At 41.5% G+C, this 23738-nt stretch overlaps 3 protein-coding genes across 4 annotated transcripts in view; 1 reads left to right on the top strand and 2 right to left on the bottom strand.

The window, feature by feature from the left end:
• The window catches only part of yap1 (Yes1 associated transcriptional regulator), a 40547-nt gene extending 35892 nt beyond the window's left edge, over positions 1–4655 (top strand). Inside the window, exons 7-8 of the mRNA XM_072695524.1 lie at positions 1172–1284; positions 1624–4655. Of these exons, the coding sequence (XP_072551625.1) occupies positions 1172–1284; positions 1624–1862 (352 nt within the window). The 3' untranslated portion in view covers positions 1863–4655. The remainder of the gene's footprint in view (positions 1–1171; positions 1285–1623) is intronic.
• A 1481-nt stretch (positions 4656–6136) lies between these two features.
• On the bottom strand, positions 6137–12423 carry tmem123 (transmembrane protein 123). Its single transcript, XM_072695559.1, has 4 exons — positions 12346–12423; positions 8290–8448; positions 6840–6996; positions 6137–6457 (listed from the first exon to the last, which is right to left on the bottom strand). The coding sequence occupies exons 1-4, from the start codon at positions 12401–12403 to the stop codon at positions 6433–6435; spliced, it is 399 nt and encodes a 132-aa protein (XP_072551660.1). The 5' UTR covers positions 12404–12423; the 3' UTR covers positions 6137–6432.
• Positions 12424–13370: 947 nt separating this feature from the next.
• Positions 13371–22124, bottom strand: tbcb (tubulin folding cofactor B). 2 transcript variants are annotated; one of them, XM_072695709.1, is made up of 7 exons: positions 21939–22124; positions 20782–20971; positions 19283–19426; positions 18953–19049; positions 17938–18129; positions 17344–17416; positions 13371–15968 (listed from the first exon to the last, which is right to left on the bottom strand). In XM_072695709.1, the coding sequence occupies exons 2-7, from the start codon at positions 20899–20901 to the stop codon at positions 15854–15856; spliced, it is 741 nt and encodes a 246-aa protein (XP_072551810.1). In that variant the 5' UTR covers positions 20902–20971; positions 21939–22124; the 3' UTR covers positions 13371–15853. The 2 variants fall into 2 exon arrangements, with proteins under 2 accessions (XP_072551810.1, XP_072551809.1); XM_072695708.1 differs by having other exon boundaries at positions 20782–20978.
• Positions 22125–23738: the final 1614 nt, after the last annotated feature.

A 23738-nucleotide genomic window follows, 5' to 3' on the forward strand; every position in this document is an offset into this window, starting at 1 on the left:
CAGCAGCTTCTAAATAAACTCATTATTAATCAATATGATTGCTGATTATCTTTACAATGAGTCAGCATTGACTAATTACTCAAGTACTAACGCAATCCATAGCCCTTCATATATGGCAGTATTTTGATGTGAAAGCCCCTATTTCTCTGCGTATGCCGCGCACTACATTTGAGCCATTTAAGATTCTGTCTGTGTTTGGGAGGCTTATGAAAGGAGACACAGGAGACTGGTTTAGCTTTAGAGACCTTAACACACATGGCAGTAATTCATGGTTGAAAACGCTCCCAAGGAACTGAGTTATACTTTCACAGTGTGATTATTTCAGAACATCTGCTCTCTTAGTACAGCGCTACTCAGTGCCGACCCCTGGTGGACAGACATTTAACTTCATTGCACAAACAAGTACTATATGCTTTTACTATATACAATAAAACAGCAATATGTTATTTGGTATAGCCATTCATGCTACTGGCTGTGATTGCAATACATTCAATCCCACTGATTAATCTGCATTTATTATATCATCTGGAACGTTCTACCAGTCTGGAAGCCAATAGTACACTCAATACTTCTCACTCCCAAACATTAACAGTATACAGCCCACTTTGGCAACATTGTACCACACATAACAGAATTGTGCCATCCAGTGGCCATTAAGCGGAGAACTGCATGTGATTTAGGGCCCTTCATCCTGTGAGTGAGGTGGGGGGTTGCGAACAGGCAGAGCGGCCCGTGAGAACATGTGGTTTCAGCCTTAGACAGGCCAGTCTCTCCAACCCCTCCTCCCACTCAGGCTTTTACAAAGACCCCATTCATCGTGGCACACTCATACACCGCATCTCTCTCACTCTCTTCATTCGTATAATCCTGCTGTATTTCCCCTCTCACTGTATCCCGGCACACTGCACCCACTCGGCTGCCGAAAGCACTATTTATGGAGAGGCGTTATTCTCCAAGTTCCCACCAAGCAACACCTTTTATAGCACTTGCAATGACCGACTGGCCCGAGGCTAAATATCTCGGTTAATAAAATCTCATTATCTTAACAAAGTTGTTTTTCCACTGCTGTTACAGAACCTGAAATTTGCTTGCCATGCTTAAAGTGAACACTAATTTTTCACCCGTTTTAGTGCAGTGTTAACTATTGGTTCTCTCTTTCGCTCTCTCTCAGTGGGACATATCACTCCAGAGATGAGAGCACAGACAGCGGCCTGAGTATGAGCAGTTACAGCGTCCCCCGCACCCCAGACGACTTCCTCAACAGTGTGGACGAGATGGAGACAAGTATGATGTTTAAAAATATGTTCTTAATTAAATAATAAGACTCTTCCTAAGAGCTTCATGCAGTGTTTTCACAACAGGTGCATTGTAATCGTCTGGTGGGCAAAGGGCTTTTTAGTTTTCATCAATATTGCCCTTAATGGCTCACATATATACTGTTGGGAACATCTGGAAAACATTGGAGTCATGAGTATTATAACTACAGATGGAAAATGATGAAAATATGTGATCAGATAATATTTGTGAGCTAAAAATTACAGCACCATATTTGAGACCAGCTCCTCTGTTACTTATTATTTCCTATTACTTCTTCTATTAACGTCATCATCCTCTCCCCATCAGGCGACTCCCTCGGCCCCGCTTCCATGGCGACGCAGCCAAGAGGCTTCCCCGACTACCTGGATGCCATCCCGGGCACCGACGTGGACCTGGGCACTCTGGAGAGTGAGAGCATGGCCGTGGAAGGCGAGGAGCTGATGCCCAGCCTGCAGGAGGCCCTCAGCTCCGACATCCTGAACGACATGGAGTCAGTGCTGGCAGCTACCAAGATCGACAAGGAGAGCTTTCTGACCTGGCTATAGATCCCCAGCGGCCAGCGCCACTCCACTGCCGCCTTCACACCGAACTGACTGCTGCCTATCTGTGAAGGATGATGTGTTCGAGTTTTGTTTTTTCTTCTCCTTTTTAAAGACATTTCACTCGACTGGACTTTTAATTGCTTTTTTTCCTCCACGTTCACCATCCTTGGCCGAATTGGTTTTAAAAGCAACGTTTTTATTTTGTTTGTTTGTTTGATTTTTCTTTTACATTACCTTCTTCGTCTTTTATCATGTCTGCATCCTCAAGGCTGGCCCATGAACAGACAATTATTCACCAGTACCCACATATCTCTCATAGCTGTGCTGTACGCTTCTTCTTTAGCTCGTCCCAGAGCGTTGCTTTGAGGGCGTAGACGTTCAGGGGAATGCACTGAACCTACGTCTGCTCCTCCATGACTGCATTTTTCTTAACCGCAGCCTGAGCTACAGCATCTTCTCTCCTGCAGCCTTCTCCCTCCTTCCTGTGCTACCAAGTCTGGCAAAAACCAAAAACGCAGCAGGAGGGCAGGGCGAGTACGAGCTGGAGTTGAAGATCGAGATGAAGCCCTGGCTTTGGCAAGGCAATCACCCTGCTTGGCTGTGCCAGCGTATCTAAGTTACGAAACCTTGTCTAATCAAGTGCCTTCAGTTTTATCTCTTAGTGGAGTAAGTGAAAACACTACGTTTGTGTCTTTTTTTTTTTTTTTTTTTTTTTTTTTTTTTTTCATGTCCTAAAGCAGTACACTTTGTATTTTAGAACAAAAATCGACCGCACTCTTTTCTATTTTACGATGTTCATTAATCCAACAAAGGTTATATAAAAATGTATTATGTTGGGAATTAGGATTTTTTTTCTTTCTTTGTTTTTATAAACCCTAGCCTCTTTGTATGACAGTCTTATTTAAGCCTGATTTCACTCCTTTTTGTTTGCTTGGTTATGGCATTCATGTCCGATCAAACTGAGACTCTTTGGTCTCGTATAGCTGATTTCTGTTGGTTCTAACATGGTTTGCCTTCCAGCACATTTCTAATGTCTATTGTAATAATGGCATCATTGAATAGATGGAACTGATCATTGCTATTTTACACAGTAATCAGCAGAAATGGTCTCTGTAGATTGAAACGTTTTGGTATACCATCTATCAACTGTTTTTGTTAGTTTTTATTGTTATTGATATCTTTTTTTTTTATGCGTGTGTGCATATGTAGTGACAGTATCCTCCTAATTCTCAGCCAAAAGCAAATGAACAAGAAAGATAAGGAGCTCGGATCAACTACTGTTTAATTAAAGCGTGAAGCGGAAAGTGGATGCCTCCTCTGCCGTTACGGTGTTGAATATAAAAAGTGGTGCCAGTCAGTTTTCTTTTAGTTTTTTTATTAAAAAGCGCTGAGGAAGAGTTTAGCTTCTGTTACAGGGGGGTACAGACGCCTCTGTTACGGGGTGGTTAAAAGCGCTGTGGAAAAGTATTGGGTTCTGCTGTGACGCGAAGGTTCTGCTATGTTTCAGCTGGATAAATAAGCATGTCCCGAGGGTTAGCGGTGTAGAGTAGTGGTTAGCTGGTGCCTGATGTGGTAATTATGAACTGAATATGAGAGATGGACGCTGTAGGCTTTTAATGGAAACAATCAGTTGTGATTTCTGTCAGGATATTGTTTTGTTTTTTGTTTGTTTGTTTGTTTTTGTTTTTCTTTCCACATGGCTTCCAAAGAGTGTTTTGTGCTACTTTTTCTTTTTCTTTAAAAACACAAAAAAGCTAAAAAAAAAAAATCAAAAAATGTCAACAAAAAAATAATTTATATCTTATTTTTAGTTACACTTATGACATAAGCTAATGAGAACAAAAAATAAAGAAGTCCAGCTTATGATTTGTCGGCGGACGTTTAGATGGAAGATTAGTTCGTCCCAATGTCCGTGCAGGTCAGCATCAGACACCTGTCGAGCATGTCATCTAGAACGGCCTGTTCGCCAGATCGTCGTTTACATTGAAGAGCAAGAGAACACTACAGGGATTTGGAAGCGACGGTGGTGTTGCGATTGCTTTATACAGTAACACAATATTGTGTATTTTCAGATGTTTACAAGGTTATTGTACCCCCCTCCCCCCCACACACCCATATATACACACACACACACACACACACACACACACACACACACACAAACACACACTACACAATGTTCTCTCGGTGGTAACCCAGCACTTTAAACGGTGTTGGGGATGTTATGGTTTATGTGATTTTATACACCACTCCACGCATGTGAACAGTGAGCAAACCAGGTGATCAAAGCAATAGAGCTTCTGAAAAGAGAGAGGATTGCTATCTTTTAGAGTAGTATCTGTTTTTTGTTTTTGGTTTTATACAAACGTATAGTATTGACGGCAGACACTAGCGGGATGAAACAGTGTTGGAGAGAGCAATGAAATGAAAGGACTAGAAAGGAAACAGCATTTTGCTAAAATTGTTGGTACAGTGCTGGTATTGCACGTTGCAGAAAATGTGTATGTCACTCAAAGGTGATCTTATGCGTAGTTAGTGTGCGACTCTCCGAATATATAATAACTGTACTGTTTCGTAGTGCTAGTACTAATCACTCAAGTTAAAGGATTGGTATTTAGATATGGCTAAATGCACACACAATGAATTTATATCCATTTATTATGATCTGTTCTTTTGTTTTGTTTTAATAGATATATGTGCATGTATCCTAGAACCTTAAGTTCTGTTACATTCTATCTCTTATTGCATAATACTTTAAAACAAATGGTCCTGTAATAAAGTATATACTTTGTTGTACTGGTTCTGGCTTATTGCTCCTGCTTGCTTGCATGTTCTGCTTGTGTCCGTTACAGTCTTTTTACAATAAGGCAGTGACACACCAGAGGGTAGGTGGTGTACTGCGGGCGTAGCGGCTGGGATCTGGTACACCAGTGCCAATGTCTTGCCTCGAACCTTGAGTGTATTATAAAGCAACAGAACACGAGAGTGTGTTATTGTGAAATTACAGCACAGCTGGGATGAAGCAGATAAAGCACAGCTGTGCTGTTATTTCACAATAACACGCAACCTTAAGTGCTTACTTTCCTACAACGGTAAACATAGTATTGAATACAAGCATGTGAAAAGTTAGGACATCTCATTAGAACCTTTAGTCTTTTCATGTAGTTACCGTATGGAGCTTTGATCTTCACTTGAACAATATAAAACAGAATAACTAAACACATGAAACTGAATCATTTGTAACATATAATGAATAAAAACATGTTTATTACTACTTCTGGTCTTATTTAAACCTCTGTCGTTTATTTCGGGTTGCTCTTGATTGTTGAAGTGAGTGGTGAAGAGCACCATGGCCGGATCCAAAGAGCTCTCTGAGGCCTTCAGATAGAAGGCTGTAGATGCAATCCAAAAATGTCATCACAGGATCTACAGCGAGCTAGCTTTTAGTCTGGTTAAATCAAACCCTGGTTTAGTTTGGGCAGCCATTAATATAGTAATCTCACTCGTGTGCGGACCCTGTGGCCTAACCTGGGACGTGGCCCGGGCAATTACTGCAGCTGTGAACAAATGCCATCTTTGCCTCTGCTTCATGGTAAACTTCACAGAATTATGCACTAGTCTAGACCGCAGGGCCTTCTTCTTGTATTTAGCTACTTTCTTGCTCCTGCCCCAGACAGGTCTGAGCAATAAGAGAAGAGAACGTTCTCACGCTAATTCCCCCCGTCCCACCAAAACGAAAGAGAAAACGCTCCGTTAACAAGCTTAACTGACTTAAGCCAGAGCAAACCTCCCGAACTAACTTGGACTAAAACCTTCAGTTACATCACAACTCTTCAGTTAACTGTATAATATGGGTGAACTGATCATGATTATCACTATCATTATTTCTCAGAGACTGAAATTCAGCTCCTAAAAAAACACAACCCTCCGATTTTCTCACTTTGATCGAAATAATGTCTCACAGGTGGCCTAATCTCTTTTTTGTCCAGATCTCACTTCAGTCTCAGCTGAAAAAGAATGATATAAAACAGGTGTAAGCTCTCTACTACATCTCAGAAATCTGTCAGCAGTCTGTCAGAGCAGAAGGAGGTCTCGTGCTTTTCTTACTTGTGTCCAAATCCCCTTACAGTAAAGTGCTGATGCTGATAAGTTAAATGGTCAGGTGTGCGTCAGGTCTGCTGACCCTAACAGCAGGTTGATCCCCTTTAGTCAGCAATAAAACCAGTACAATAAAAATGTAATAACCAGTACAATAAAAAATAAATAAATAAATACAATTTAAAAAGTGAACATTTATTTGAAATAAAACAGACTACTTTAGGCCAGGCTGCTAAACATATAAAAGTACATTTCCTGTCATGAACTGTGTGACCCCCTCATCATTCCCTCCACTACTGCACAAATTATCTTAAAATAACACAAAAAGACCAACACAAAATCCAGAAACAGACAATATATCCTTTCTGTAAATGCTATTAGTTAGCATCAACCACCTGAACATTGCCTGCAGTAGTACAGCAGTTCATCATGTCCTTTACTATTGTAACCAGTGTTTTCTCCAGCAGTTTCACTACTATATCACAGCATCGTGTTCTTCACTGAAACACAGAAAATATGAGGAATAGTTAACGTTCAAAAACACACAAACATTCACACAAATACATCAACAGTCTTTTTAGCGTTTTAGCAGGCTAGGCCACTGAGGCCTGAGGCAGAGCAAGCTTTCAAATACCAATAACATTTATCATCTGGCTCCAATAGTGCTTCTCAAGGGGTGGGTATATTAGAATTATTTATTCATGAGTTTTATTATTTATTCATTATCTCATCCTCATGAGTATTCATGAGGAAAAAATGGTTAAAAGTAAGAATCTGAGCCACTTTGACAAGAACCAAACGGCGATGTCTAGACGACTGAGTGAGAACATCTCCAAAACATCTACAGCAACGCTACCCAAAGATGAACTTACAGTTACTTACATTGCTCGGTAGCGCACCGTCTGACGAGAGCAGACCAATCTGTAGCCCAGGGAGGCGGCCAGTGTTATAACAAAAGCCAACATCATACCACCCAGAAAACTGCCTGCATGGAAATGGGGCCCAGTGGGAAAGTGGGCTGGGCAGGTAGGGGTAACACCTGCAATTAATAAAAAAAAAGTTTTTCTTTATAGCACAGTCAGTGATGTATCAGGGTTACGATAAAAGTTCTAAAGCCTGAGTAGACTGATAAATCACTGTGCTGATCAGTTATTTATCTCAGTGTTACTGAGCTCTACTAAAGCCTGAGTAGACTGATAAATCACTGTGCTGATCAGTTATTTATCTCAGTGTTACTGAGCTCTACTAAAGCCTGAGTAGACTGATAAATCACTGTGCCGATCAGTTATTTATCTCAGTGTTACTGAGCTCTGTTAAAGCCTGAGTAGACTGATAAATCACTGTGCTGATCAGTTATTTATCTCAGTGTTACTGAGCTCTACTAAAGCCTGAGTATACTGATAAATCACTGTGCTGATCAGTTATTTATCTGTGTTACTGAGCTCTACTAAAGCCTGAGTATACTGATAAATCACTGTGCTGATCAGTTATTTATCTCAGTGTTACTGAGCTCTACTAAAGCCTGAGTAGACTGATAAATCACTGTGCTGATCAGTTATTTATCTCAGTGTTACTGAGCTCTACTAAAGCCTGAGTAGACTGATAAATCACTGTGCTGATCAGTTATTTATCTCAGTGTTACTGAGCTCTACTAAAGCCTGAGTAGACTGATAAATCACTGTGCTGATCAGTTATTTATCTCAGTGTTACTGAGCTCTACTAAAGCCTGAGTAGACTGATAAACCACTGTGCTGATCAGTTATTTATCTGTGTTACTGAGCTCTGTTAAAGCCTGAGTAGACTGATAAATCACTGTGCTGATCAGTTATTTATCTCAGTGTTACTGAGCTCTACTAAAGCCTGAGTAGACTGATAAATCACTGTGCTGATCAGTTATTTATCTCAGTGATACTGAGCTCTACTAAAGCCTGAGTATACTGATAAATCACTGTGCTGATCAGTTATTTATCTCAGTGTTACTGAACTCTACTAAAGCCTGAGTAGACTGATAAATCACTGTGCTGATCAGTTATTTATCTCAGTGATACTGAGCTCTACTAAAGCCTGAGTAGACTGATAAATCACTGTGCTGATCAGTTATTTATCTCAGTGTTACTGAACTCTACTAAAGCCTGAGTAGACTGATAAATCACTGTGCTGATCAGGTATTAATCTCAGTGTTATTTCATGTTCAGATCATATCATTTAACAGTGTAGTAATTTTGTGCTATAAAGACAGAGGTTCTAGTAAACATCTACCAGTATAATATCTGTGGTGAAATGAGTTCAGTAAATGTTGGTGATCATTTTTAATACTTTTAGTCATTCATACCTGATGTGTGAACTGGAGCCTGGGTTGTTTTTGGTCCAGCGCTCTTCAGGACTACAGTGCTAGTTGTGAATTCAGGCCCTGTTGGAAGCGAATGACTGACCGCTGATGCTGTACTATTTGAATCTGTCCTGTTACTTGACTGCAAAGAGGTTGATGAATCTGGAAGATCACAAAATGGCATAAGACCAGTTTATTTTCCATCAATGATCCATTAAAGTCTAATTAATCAAAGGCTAACTGATCATTTTTAATATATGCATAAGAATAAATATTAATCTTGACACTTATCTGATGATTCTTTACAAATTCATTAGAGATAAACATCTTAATGTAGGCTATCACACTTTGTCCTCGGACAACCCTTCCAGAAGTTTTGATCTTATATCAGCCTCAATACTGTTACCCATTAATATGAATGACGTCTGTATGGATGTGCTAGTTCAAAACACAATGTAACCCCCCAAACAACCACATTTGGTCTCTACTTCCTCCGGAAGCTGAGAAAGGCCCGTCTCCCTCCACCCATCCTCACCCTCTTCTATAGGGGAACCATAGAGAGCATCCTAAGCAGCTGCATCACTGCCTGGTTTGGGACCTGCACAGCCTCTGACCGCAAGTCCCTCCAACGCATTGTGAGGACAGCTGAGAGGATCATCGGAGTCTCTCTCCCCTCCGTCATGGACATTTACACCACCCGCTGCATCCACAAAGCAACCAGCATTGTGGATGACTCCACCCACCCTTCAAACAGACTGTTTTCCCTCCTGCCATCAGGAAGAAGGTACCGCAGCATCCGGTCCAACACGACCAGACTCTGCAACAGCTTCTTCCCCCAAGCCATCAGACTCCTCAACACAACTCAACTTCTGAACTGATATCTTTCTGGTACATGTACACTCTCCCTCTCTCTCTCTCTCTCTCTCTCTCTCTCTCTCTCTCTCTCTCTCTCCAACCATTTACCCCAGGAAAAAAAGGGAAACATTTTTGCACAAAGCATTGCACTAATAACTTTACTACCTCACTGGACTCTATTTATTACACATTGCACAATTTGCACACTACCGTCATTATTTATTATCCTCTGTCTGTACTGTGTTGTCTGTCCGCACTTGTATTGTGTTGCACTTGTGTTTTGTATGCACTGTCTATGTTGCACCATGGTCCTGGAGGAACATTGTTTCATTTCACTGTGTACTCTGTATGTAGTTGAAATGACAATAAAACCCACTTGACTTGACTTGGTACCCTAGCAACCACATTGGATACAATAGCAACTGCCCAGTGACCACCTACGACAGCCTAAGCATCACCTAACACCACTATAGTAACCATAGAGGAACTATCTAGCAACCCCACAGCAACCACCTTGTATACTACAGCTGCCGCCTAGTAAAGAAACACCCCTAGTGACGGCTCAGCAAGAGCCTAGTAGTAGTAAGAACTGCCAGTTTAGTTACTGTTTTTCTCATTTCATTTTTTTGCTTACTTATTTGTTTATTCATGAAATTATTCATTTTTGTTGTTTTTTTTCCATGCAGATATTACTTTTGATATTTGTGTATTTTTAAACTATTACACTATCTTCCATTAGATACGTCCAGAAAAATCGCCATACTGATAAAATAACACAGAATAATAGATGGAGGTAGAAGAACCAAGAAGAACCCTGAAGAACCCTGATAGATGGAGGTAGAAGAACCAAGAAGAACCCTGATGGATGGTGGTACAAGAACCCAGAGGAACCCAGAAGGACCCTGACAGTTACTGGTAGAACTTCCCAGAAGAACCCTGATAGATCCTGGTAGTAGAGCCCAGAAGAACCCAGATAGATACTGGTGGTAGAACCCAGAAGAACCTTGATAGATACTGGTGGTAGAACCCAGAAGAACCTTGATAGATCCTGGTAGAAGAACCCAGAAGAACCTTGATAGATCCTGGTAGAAGAACCCAGAAGAACCCTGATAGATCCTGGTAGTAGAACCCAGAAGAACCCTGATAGATCCTGGTAGAACTACCCAGAAGAATCCCGATAGATCCTGGTAAAAGAACCAAGAAGAACCCTGACAGATCCTGGTAGAAAAACCCTAAAGAACCCAGATGGATACTGATAGAAGAACCCAGAAGAACCCTGATGGATACTGGTAGAAAACTCAGAAGAACCCTGCTAGATAGTGGTACAAGAACCCAGAGGAACCCAGAAGAACCCTGACAGTTACTGGTAGAACTACCCAGAAGAACCCTGATAGATCCTGGTAGTAGAACCCAGAATAACCCAGATAGATCCTGGTAGAACTACCCAGAAGAACCCTGACAGATCCTGGTAGAAGAACCCAGAAGAACCCTGATAGATCCTGGTAGTAGAACCCAGAAGAACCCTGATAGATCCTGGTAGAACTACCCAGAAGAATCCCGATAGATCCTGGTAGAAGAACCAAGAAGAACCCTGACAGATCCTGGTAGAAAAACACTAAAGAACCCAGATGGATACTGATAGAAGAACCCAGAAGAACCCTGATGGATACTGGTAGAAAACTCAGAAGAACCCTGCTAGATAGTGGTACAAGAACCCAGAGGAACCCAGAAGAACCCTGACAGTTACTGGTAGAACTACCCAGAAGAACCCTGATAGATCCTGGTAGTAGAACCCAGAAGAACCCTGACAGATCCTGGTAGAAGAACCCAGAAGAACCCTGATAGATCCTGGTAGTAGAACCCAGAAGAACCCTGATAGATCCTGGTAGAACTACCCAGAAGAATCCCGATAGATCCTGGTAGAAGAACCAAGAAGAACCCTGACAGATCCTGGTAGAAGAACCCAGAAGACCCCCGATAGATCCAGGTAGAAGAACCCAGAAGAACCCTGATAGATCCTGGTAGAAGAACCCAGAAGACCCCCGATAGATCCTGGTAGTAGAACCCAGAAGAACCCTGATAGATCCTGGTAGTAGAACCCAGAAGAACCCTGACAGATCCTGGTAGAAGAACCCAGAAGAACCCTGATAGATCCTGGTAGTAGAACCCAGAAGAACCCTGACAGGTCCTGGTAGACGAACCCATAAGAACCCTGATAGATCCTGGTAGAACTACCCAGAAAAATCCCAATAGATCCTGGTAGAAGAACCCATAAGAACCCTGATAGATCCTGGTAGAAGAACCCAGAAGACCCCCGATAGATCCAGGTAGAAGAACCCAGTAGAACTCTGATATATCCTGGTAGAAGAACCCAGATAGATCCTGGTAGAACTACCCAGAAGAACCCTGACAGATCCTGGTAGAAGAACCCAGAAGAACCCTGATAGATCCTGGTAGTAGAACCCAGAAGAACCCTGATAGATCCTGGTAGAACTACCCAGAAAAATCCCGATAGATCCTGGTAGAAGAACCCAGAAGAACCCTGACAGATCCTGGTAGAAGAACCCAGAAGAACCCTGATAGATCCTGGTAGAACTACCCAGAAAAATCCCAATAGATCCTGGTAGAAGAACCCAGAAGAACCCTGACAGATCCTGGTAGAAGAACCCAGAAGACCCTCGATAGATCCAGGTAGAAGAACCCAGTAGAACTCTGATATATCCTAGTAGAAGAACCCAGAAGAACCCTGATAGATCCTGGTAGTAGAACCCAGAAGAACCCTGATAGATCCTGGTAGAACTACCCAGAAGAATCCCGATATATCCTGGTAGAAGAACCAAGAAGAACCCTGACAGATCCTGGTAGAAGAACCCAGAAGAACCCTGATAGATCCTGGTAGTAGAACCCAGAGGAACCCAGATAGATCCTGGTAGAAGAGTGGATGAAGTTCTACAGCGGTTCTTTTCACTCAGGTTAGTTTTTGGTAGCTGTGTTTACTTCGTAAATAATAATACATTTCCTGGTGTAGTTTTAGACTCCGTTAGCTCTCCAACCCACCCACCCACACACACACACACACACACACACTTCCCCACACAAACAAGAGCAACGTGGCTCGTACAGAAAGCAGCTAAACACTGTTGTTAAAAGAACGGGTTCATTAAAGTGATCCCAGCGACCCCAGAGAGTAACAGACAGACCTACCCCACATCTGCACGAAAACGAAGCAGCAGCTGAAGATAAAATGAGCGCTGACCTCCATTCTCACCACGGTCTGATGACGTTTGCAGAAGTGGGAGGAAGCGAGTAGAGAAGTAAGAAAAAAGAAGAGAAGGAAGAGCCTGCTTCAGAAGTCAAACCTGACAGAACAGAATCGCCTCCTTAACTGTTTAGGGCAGAAGAATGACCAGGTTTGATACTCCCTGCTGAGAAGAACCAGCAAGAACCAGCTTCTGTTAGGTTCTGAAGACTACTATAGTGGTCTGCTGGACTCTCTGCTGACTGGGAAAGCCACTGAAGAACACTGAACTCATAAACATGTTCATGGAGCCAGTTTGAGGCGACTTTTGCTTAGCTGACCTGATAGAAAAAAACAGAAGAACCCTGATAGATGGGGGTAGAAGAACCCAGAGGAACCCCGATAGATACTGGTAGAAAAACCCAGAAGAACCCTGATAGATGGGGGTAGAAATACCCAGAAGAACCTGACTTTTGCTTTGTGACATGGTGCACCATTATGCTGGACGTAGCCATTAGAAGATTCAGAACCTTCCCCACACCATCACACCACCCCTACAAGGCTGGCCTGTTGACATAGGGCAGGATGGTCCATGGATTCAGGCTGTTGCCAGATTCTGACCCTAGCACCTGTGTGCCTCAGCAGAAATAGCAGAAATCAAGACTCATAAGACCAGGGTGAGCTTGTCCAGTGTCGTAGAGCTTGTGCCCACTGCAGCCTCAGCTTTCTGTTCTTGGCTGCTGTCGTCTCATCGAGGCGTTGCCATCAGCCACACATTGGATGTTTTCTCTTTATTACATCAAAGAAATTGTAGAGACTTAAACCAGTTCTAGAAATTCTCAAACCACCAGTGACATTTTCCTTTGTGCAGTTTAATGTGAACATTACCTGAAGCTGCAGGCCTGACTGTGCACTGCACTGCTTCTACACAATTATCAAATCAGATAACTGCATGAATGAGGTGGTGTATAAAAATCAACACTGAACTTCATTTAAAATGATTTTTTTAATTGATTAATTCTGATAGTTGCATGCCCAGTCCTGTCTCCAACCTACTGCCTGCAGAAGAAGGGCATCACGGTCACAAACATCTTGCAAGCTTCACAAGTTAACCATTTATTCGCGCAGAAGACGTGATCCCGTTCTGCCATACCAAACACAGCAGCTTTTTTTATTTACAGTTTTTAAACGCATGTAATCTACTGGAACCACGGTGAGTGCATTTAACAGTTACAGTCAGTTGTGTGACAGCAAATTGAACAAAGAGAAAAAGGAAGCTTTAAATTCATGTTAAGAATCACATTTAGTAAAGATTCATTCAACTGTGGAGTGATCGAGGACAGATTTACAGGAGAGAGAATCGTACAGCAAAGATCATAGTTATGGTTAAGTACTAGTCATGAGCTGGAGTTTTCAACACAAACGTTCAAGTGCCAACATGTAGAAGACATTCAGGTTAATTACAGCACTGCTAGTGTGTGGTCGTTTGTTTATGTTCATGCCGTGACTAACCACTGAAAACTTGATGCTGAAATTTCGTGTAATAATAAAAAAAAAAAAAGCGCAAACCACTAAGGCCCACAGACTGGTTCTGTGTGGGCTCATCTATAGTCTATGTGGTGAATGATGATACATTTGAGGAGGTGTGTATATAAAAATAAATAGATAAACTAAAAGTGCTAACAATCATGAACTTCTGATATTGAGCTTGAGCTTTAGGACCTAACATAGCTATAATATACAGTTCAATATCGCATGGTGGACAGTCTGCTGTCCTGCTGAAAACATATTACCTCTTATTCCATGCTGAAGTTAAGGCAGGTTCATGCGAGAGTGCAATTAGTAAACGGATACAGCAGCACAGATCCATCAAACCTCTTAACATCTCCGTTCAGAACCTGGTGTGCATCAAAACCTCTTTATTCTGAATGGGGACAGAACTGCTGTTCTGTGTCTGTATTCACTGTAAGGCAGAGACAGTAGTTATCATATTTATATGAGGAGCCACAACACAACACACTCTTCTAGATGGAAAGCAAATCAGTGAGGACTCCAACTACGCTTTGTCTAAACAGTTTGTCCTAACATGTCCAAAATGATTATACATATTTTACATATATACATATGAAAAATAATGTTTAAATGTGGTTGAAATTCTAATGGCAATTTGAGAATTTCTGCATAATTAAGATGTAAACAAAGCCATAGAGTGGCGGTAAAAGGAAACAAGAGGTCTGAAGAGTTCTGTAAAGAGAGGTCTGTAAAGGCTTCCTCTCTAGGACCACGTTTATACCGGGTCACTTTATGCGTCCTGAGCATTAGGATTATATCTGGATGCTTCTTGGACAGACAGATGTGTTTACGCTGCTATAACGTGGCTAAGTAGCGTCACAGACCACCTCCTGAAGTGGTTTGAGTGATGGGATTTGTATCTGGTTTAAATGGATCTTGGGTGTGTTCACACTTGCATATCCGGATATAATGCAGATACTCGAGACGCATGAAGTGACCAGATGGTAACGGGATCCAGGATGCATTCGACAACCAAAACTCCAAGTTCTAGTGAAACACCAGTAAAAATTGCTGCGCAATGAGCGAATTTGCATATTGTGTCCCACCCAGCAATCAGACTTCAGTCGGACTAACCGGAGACGCATCTGATTGCCATGAGGGTAAAATCTGATCAGGATACAATGCAGATACTAATTACATGAAGTGATCATGTGTAAACGGGGAGTATGAGTTTTTAGCCCAGTTCTCAGGGATAAGTAAAATTGTTAAGATAGTGGTATTGTTAGATTTTGGCCTAAAGCATATTTCTAAAATCCTTCCATGGTGGTGTGGTAGGTTCACTGGTGGTTTTAGAAAGAAGAAAAAAAAGAACTTTATTTGTGTTCGACATCACGACCCCTAATTCCGATCAACCTCCAAGCACCTCATCACATAGAAATTTATGAAGAAATTGTGAATGAAATGAATTCCCCTTTAATTAGAGGAGCTGAGAAGGTAACATCACAAAAACTTGTCCTGTGCAACTCCAGAAAAATGAACCAAGGAAAATCAACATGTGGCAAAGACCAAAACACTTCACAAAGAACACAACCGACCTGCTAATTCAGGCTCTGCTGATCTGCCTGTCGGCTAAATTGGCTCCTACTTCCGTCCTGACTTCATAAACTGAACGCTGCCAGTGGCCACAACAGAGATGTCACTGAACATCACTGTTTCCGTTTGACTGCAGTGAAGTAACTGAACATTTCTTGTTATGCTGTGATGTGAAGGCCACATTTTTGGCCTGTTCCAGACCAGCCAAAAACGAAACTATGATTAGTTGTGACAACAGAGGGGGGGGGGGGGGGGGGGGATGAAAACCTTTCTGTCGCCAGGCTACGGCACTGAACTGCCCACAATCAAAGTTCATCCTTTTCGGTGGCTGGTTTCTAGATCAGCCTGATATTTCTTCAAAAATCCAGTCTATATCTCATCCAGACCGTAGTCCTCCTCCGGAAAGTCTCCTACGGTCACGGTGAGCGGCTTCACAAACGCGCCGTACTTTGCCTCGCACTCAAAGTACCGTTTCCCATTCACACTGAAACAACAAAGATGTATGCATGGTGAGACGAGCAGGTAAGAAGTTCTTCATTTTAACGGAATAAGATTTTATTCCAAGTCTTTTCTGAACATTCATGAAGAAATGTCACACAGTGTAAAAGGATGTTGGCTGTTTGCAATAAACCGATCAAACAAGAATAATGTAAACAGCTTAACACAACTTCTTATAACAAGCGATTTCTCCACATTCAACACAAAATCCAACTTTTACTTTTAATGACAACTGCACTCATTAAAAGGAGTCCATCATAAAAGATCACATCTTTCCAAATCAGGTGGCGACTGGATAGGAGGTTATTGACTTATGTTCAATCGCATTATGGCTAAGTCAAGAAAATTGTCCAAAAGGTTCAGAGAAGATCACTGCCTAGAACAAACAAGGAAAATCTTAGAAAAGCACTGAATGATGACTGAAGAGATACAGCTGGAAGCATAGTTCACAAGTTCAAGGTTAAAGGAACACTACCCTGCGCTACCTGGACAGGTCAAAAAAAAAAAAAAAAAAAAGGAAGTCATCACCAGCTGCCATGAGATTCCTGAGGAAGCAGGTGGTGAAACACCCTTGAGTTGCTGCAAAAGACCTGGATAAAGATTTGGTGGCAGCACTGAAGTTTTAATTTGCACAGTAAGGCGAATATTAGGCATATTAATATTAAGCATATTAAACTTCTACTGACCCAAAAGGACAAGACAAGTCAGTGTGTCCAATTTGCTCAAAACCATGGAAATAATAAGTAAAGTGTTCTGGGCATCATTAAACCTTTCAGCAGGACAATTATCCCAAGCATAATTATCCACATTGAAAATCTTTGGTGGGATTTATTATAGAAGGTCACAGCACACAAAGCCATGAAGATTAGTAAACTGGAGGCCACTGTCCATGAGGAACGGGCTAAGATTTCTCAGAAACGCTGCAATCACGCATCACATTTGTAGCCGGTCATAACAGTAAAAGGGGCTCTACTGAGAACTAAAGACGCTCGTCATGAAAGGGTAAAATGATTCTGAGACTGCAGTCATTATTACAAGTGGCACTGTGTGTTTAATGTGGAGAAAGCACTTGTTATATTAGATGTATAGAGCTTAAACTGGTCTTGTTTGTTTGGTTTATTGCAAACAGCTGAACGTTTGTACATTTTGCCAACAAACCTAATTTGAAATGGGGCTTGAAAAATTTACATGACATACAATGGAAAACAGACAGTTAATGGTGTTATAAGTACTTCTAAAACTAAAACTAAATGTTGTTGCAAGACACCAATGTTGGTATTAACTATTCTGTTTCCTGAAGCAGGCTGGAAAAAATTATAATAATAAAAATAATAATAATAATAATAAAAAGTGTTACTGACCTGCCATCATTTTTCCCAAGTGGCTCATCATATTTCACACCAACCCAGTAACCTGGTTTGAACTCTGCCGTACCTGAAGAACGGGGAATACATCATAAAACTTAAAAATGACATACAAATGTCCAAAATCATACTAGGCGAACAAGCTTAATGTATACAAACATACAGTATGGTCCACCCAATGTTTATCTTACATTTGCAAATTTATTGTGCAGGTCCAGGTTAGAAATTACACCACGTCAAACCAATGTGACGAAAGATAATGTATGACACTTAGCAGTTAGGCAACCGGATCTGATTAATTCACGTTTATGTAACTTAAACTGGTTACAAAGCTCTCTAACCTAGACTAAGATGGATTTTGGATTTGTATCAGATATGAAAATTAAATTACAATTGTGCAGAAAAATAAGTGAATTACTTTGACACCCAAAACTTCTCAATTAAAACTGGATGCTGCGTAAAGCATACCCAAATGTACATGAACAAAAATGTTTGTGGTAATCAGAAATCCACAGTCTTAATCCATGGCCAGTGTGTAGAAAAAAAGGTGGAGGGGGGTAAGGATTAGTTTCAGACAGACTGCAGACTCACCCACAAACATTACTGTGCCAATTTTGGTAGGCTGCCCAGCCACTTGAACCTGGCAGCGCTTTCCAACTGTGATTGAGGCTAATGCAGCTTTCTCTTCTTCCTCTTTCTGCACAAATGCCTCCTCACGCTTGGCCATGTCCTCCTCATTGAAGCGTCCTAGCTTCATGTTCTTTTTGAAGTTTCGCACAGAGTCTGAGAAAAGTCAGAGATGATCAAATCAGACTGAGGGTAAACATTCCCAAAACTCAGGATACATAAGAAGGATCATTCTTATCCCATTTTCTAAACGGTTAGATTTCCCAGTCTAAGGTCATGTGTGAAAGATGCTTAACACCTAATGTCTCAAAGCACTAAAAATGGGTTCCTAAATGGTTCTTGGATTGGACGTGCAGTTCTAGAAAAACACTTTAAATGGGTATAGCCTAATGCTGAGATTCTTCAATATTTAACCCTATCAGGTTCTTGGTTCGGACATGAAGTTCTTTAAAAAAAAAACAACTAACTAACTCCTGGGTATGAGACCTTCATCTTATGCCCATGTTCTTTGATCTTAATAGATTACAGAACCTCTACATGAGGTACCAGATCTACTCATGTTAAACAATTTTCTACAAGTCCATGTTCCAACCAAGAACAATTTAGGAATCTTAATTTTGAAAAAGATGTGAGGTCTGACAGACTTAAATATTTAAGAACCAGTATAGGAAAAGGTTCTACACTCATTGAAGAGATGTCCTAGAACTGCATGTCCAGGCCAAGAACCATGTAGGAATATTTATTTTTAAAACTGTAAGACATTAGGTCTGATAAAGTTAAGAATTTACATGTCCTACATGTCTAGAACCTATACTTCATTTGCTAAGCTTAGTTTGCCAAAGACTAGAGCAATCCAACCTTGCTGTTTACATGATCATATCTTACTTAGACTGCATGAAATGTTATACTGTTACAGATTTGAAATAATCAAGTGTTATGCAATAAAATATTCATGTTATTCATTCTTTTAAAGCCTTACCTGCTCTTTTTTCATATGCATCATCAGAGATCTCAAATTTCTCCACCTTGGACAAATCACTGAATGCTCCACTTAGAGTACCGCTGCGGTCAATCACCTGCATTTAAAAACCAAGTTTACTAAAGCCATGTCCAATCAATTTTTTTATCAGCTTGTCATAAGCAAAGTCAAATAAGAAGTGCCCACACTTTTTCATAAACTAACATCAGGTGTGCTTGGTCTATTTATCTACCCTGTAATCATTTCCACAGAACGAAAGTTTTGATCTACTCAGATTACTGCTTCAGCACAAGTCAGGACTGTCTTTCTCTCTGAAGTGTACTAACTCACGTGTATTCTGCAGTCATCGTCCACAGGGTAGGAACCCAGCAGAGCTTCATTATCATCAAGATTCTGCAAGAACTTGTCTGAGGTGCTGAACAACTGAAGGTCCATAGAAGCAGCAGGGCAGCCAATCACAAGCTCCAGTTTGCTCTGTGGAAAACACCAGAGAATGGTGTGATATACAAAAACAACAACAACAGACAACACAGATCAGGGTTCTGTGTTCAAATCAGTAGTTAAGGAGAGGAGTTAAGGCTCATTTGAATTCCCTTAATGTCCAAACTGAAGACGTCTGTCACTGCTCACATACTTCTATGTATCCTTTACGCTGGCATGACTGTTAAGCAGTAAATCCACTAGAGGGCAGTTCAGTGTCAAATGTTTCAAGCACAACAGCAAGCACGGCAAAGATGGAGGAGATTGTGATAACGTACTTACTATAAAACAGAAGCAGGATAAACATTTAAAACTGTGTAAAAACATCCTAAATACATTTTGTTCTGTCAGTATTTTTCCTTTGCCAGGTCCATATGGCAATGCTCAGGTTGTTGAACTACAGGCTACACTGCCCCACAGTGGTACTGCTCCGTCCTGTCCATATCAGAGTACGGACAGAACGTTCTCTGCATATCCAGATTTAATATTGAGCATACACAAGCCTACTCTTGTTATAGCCATGCTGACCAAGAATCGTGACTCAGGAATAATAGTGGTAAGAGAAAACTGCTGTCTGTTCTTGGGGCAGCCTAAAGATTTGAGAAGGAGGCTTGGGCCCAGGAGGTCGCTGGTTTGCTCTGCAGGACTGGCATTCACGACTGAGGTGCCCTTGACCAAGGCAGTTCACCCTTAATTTCTTCCCAGATGCTGAGGTGTCAATGCTTAGAGATGTGTTCTCAACGGTCTTGGTATGGATGGGTTAAACGTAGAGGCCGAGCAATGCCAATAAAGGGTGCTAAAGCTTCATTCAAGGTCTTTACAGATCTGGAATTGACAATGGACTTGAGCTCATAGCAGTGATCAGCTATCTCGTTATCTCTCTCTCCCTCTCTCTCACTTGCTGACTGAAGCACTAGCCTAGAGTGTCTTCTTTTGGCAGACACATGCTTTGAGCTCTGTCAAAAGTGAACCTCTACGAACATCTGAATGGGGGTGGGTAAATGGAATAATCTTTACAATATTTTAAAGTAAACATGACACTTTCACAATATGCAATGCCACTATAATCATTTCATACCATCTAATAAACTGCGATCAAAAAGAATTTAATAACCAGGACTAATTCTGATCTCTTTGTAAGAAACATGCAGTTGGTCAATGTTCTAGAGAAATTAACGATATCATGATAAGCCCAGGAAGGCATATTGTAATGTGTCATGACATACTTTACAACTAAAATAATAATAATGAATGATGTACCCTGCGACTCTACACCATGTCTTGCAGCAACTAGTGCAGAACTAATCATAAAACCCATGGCCTAGATGAGCTGAAACTAGATAAAGCACCTTGAACTCTGCAACCGTGATCCCTCGGTTGAATCTCCGGTTCACCTCAAAGGAGCTGAGGGTGCTGGTCAGACGCACAGACACCGTCGGGTTACTGACCACTTTCACACTGTCGTCCATTTTTGCGGATACCTGATTCCTGATCTGTAAGGCTGGCTTTTGCTATTTGCTTGCAGGTTCAAGTGGACACCTAGAACCTTGTGAAAAAGAAGAAGAAGAATTTAAACAAAATGAGGCTGCAACGCCCATGGCATCAGATTATTCACTAGATAACATCCTCTCAGTAGTGATATGATATCCACAATAAGCACTTTCAAACACTTGGACCGGAGAAGCCCAATTCTGGCATTGCAGATGTACCATCCTGCAGAAATGACCTCCCTTATCGATCACATCTGACTCATGTAGTTTAACGAAGGCCTTAAATATCATCTGAATGCTACAGACAAGGGTGTTGCATATAAACTCTCCCGGACCAGGCCTGGGCATCTCAGAATGACTCAGAATGAGGGAGGGTTTCCCCACACAGGGTTTAGGCCTAGTCCTGATCTACAGCATATTAAAAAAACAGATAACTACAGAATACAGGGACAGGGCCAGTTTCTCAGACTGGGATTAATTAAATCTAGTTCAGGATTGCATGGCATTTCTTTGGGCTGCTTTTCTGGACAGGGATTAAACCTTGTCCTGGTCTACATGCCATTCTCCAGAAGGAGTGCCATGTAGTCCAGGACTAGCCTTAATCTATGTCCAGAAAATCGGCCCAAAGACATGCAGGCACATCTAAAACTACATATGAAAAACCTCTTAATACAATCACTACTAAATAGCAAACAAACCTTAAAGTAATGTATGTAGCTATTATGCCCACAGTTTTAGCTAGATACACCATAATGACAGGGGGGGGGGGGGGGCATCTAGTCGTCTTAGTCATTGTAGCTACATATTGTAGCAATACTGAAGCATAAAACATTAGAAAAATAACGTTCGTGTATTTATTTACACGTTAGAAACCTACATATGATTAAACCTGTCAGAAAACGAGGTGATACTGGGGGTCGTTTCAGCTGCTAACAGACAAAAACACGCCCAGCTGCACCACATGCTATGCTAACCGCTAGCTAGTGCCAACACAGCGAGCTCTTTATCAAACTCACCGAACACTTCCTTCGTAGATTATCCCGAATTACACTGCTTTTAATCCAGTAAACCAGTAAAAACCACTGAACGCCGTCTAGACCAGCAAAACCTCCCGTCCGTTATCTCTGTCGCTAACTGTCTAACATCCACTACAGCAGCCCACGTTAATACGGATCTTCCGCTGTCGCTTCTGGAACCTTCCGCCCGCCTCCGTTTTGTCCAATCAGAGCCGGAGGACAAAGGAGGGGCTCTGTTCCAATAGGCTAGGCTGTACACTAGTCCCCTAGCACCCTCCCGAAGAACTCTGGCTACTGCACGCCTATCAGTACAGTTATATGTGCCATAGAAAGCATTTACTGAGTATTTTAAGTTGTTCTTTGATGTATAAATGGTAAAATAGTAAGCATGTGACTTTGTAAAACAGCTCAGATTTGCATCCACTTACTATAGTATAGTTCTAGCAATGTAATTATTCCTGAGATTTACCGGACAGTGTTGCTGTCCTCTCCTTGTGTCCTCTCAGCCCAATGTGCTGTTAGCAAGCTAAAGAGACTGTAGCTGGGTTAGCTAGCTAACTTTCAGTCTTTCTTACGTTCCTAGGTTTGGCTTTCTTGAGACTTCCCGGTACTTTAGAGCTACTTTCTGATGTGTGTTTAGCTTCGGTTTGGCTCAGCGGAGGTAGGCCAGTTTATTTTGAGGGAGCGGACGATGGAGAGAAAAGGGATCCCTGTTTGTCTCCATGGATTTTGCTTTATTGCATTTATTTTTATTGAAACGTCAAGGCCTGGTTCATGTAGCAATGCGTATTTCCACAACTTGCAGAGTCTGCAGGTGATGTGCTGCCCTTCCGAAGTCACGGTCATGTTTTACAGTTTTGCTACGATTGACCAGGGCTTTCTGTACATGTTGGGGGTCCGAGACTGGGGCTCCTTTTCCTGCTTCATTTTGGTTTTGCTGGATTTCCTTTTGAAGGTGGAGCAACAGTGTTTGAGGTTCACGGTTTGTCACTTCCATGTCCCGAACTCTCCTTGATCAACTACGCCAAGTTAAATCCAGTTCTTCATTCCTGGGAACCCAGCTGCTTACAGATTGCCTCACTGCTGGCAGGCATAGAGAATACTGGAGTAATGGAGTACTTCAGCCAAGAGTATTAGATATTTACTCCTACACTCCTACGATGTTGACATTCATCAGTGTTCAGTAGTTAAGAATCATAGGACACTAGAGCACATACTGGAGCACAGCCACTCAATAAAAAGTGATCTGTCCAATCATACTAACCGGAATGCAGAATTGGTTTAACCAATCAGAGCAGGTCTTACTGGAGCAAACCACACCCAGAGCAGCCCTGGAGAGAAAGAGAGGCTGCACTACCTCTTTACACCATGCTGGGCTGCTTGGGTAAGCGTTGAGAAGTAAGTCGCAGGCCTCTGTGCGGGGCCTTTACGCACTCTGCCCAGTGAATATTAGGCTTTTATAATAAGATGTTTGCATAAATGGTAAGGTAGGAAGGTTGTATGTCTCCAGATCCAAAATAAAGTACTACTTGAAGGCAATAATACCCAATACATGTCAAAGGGTGGTAGAGTTTCAATTAATGCAGTCTATTCCAAACCATGCTGTAATATTCTCAAAGCATGAGCAGCCCATCATCTGCCACATGTTCATTCTCTGAGCCACTGCTCTTTCTAAAACAGATCAATAAACAAATTTACTCACATTCCCATAACCAAGTGATTATAGTCCCTCATAACTGATAGTGTACTTCGTATGAGCTGTGTTTTCATTCTGTGAGTTTTCTGATGATATTTAAAGGG

The sequence above is a fragment of the Salminus brasiliensis genome, chromosome 13, assembly GCF_030463535.1.
Source record: "Salminus brasiliensis chromosome 13, fSalBra1.hap2, whole genome shotgun sequence".
NCBI lineage: Eukaryota > Metazoa > Chordata > Actinopteri > Characiformes > Bryconidae > Salminus > Salminus brasiliensis.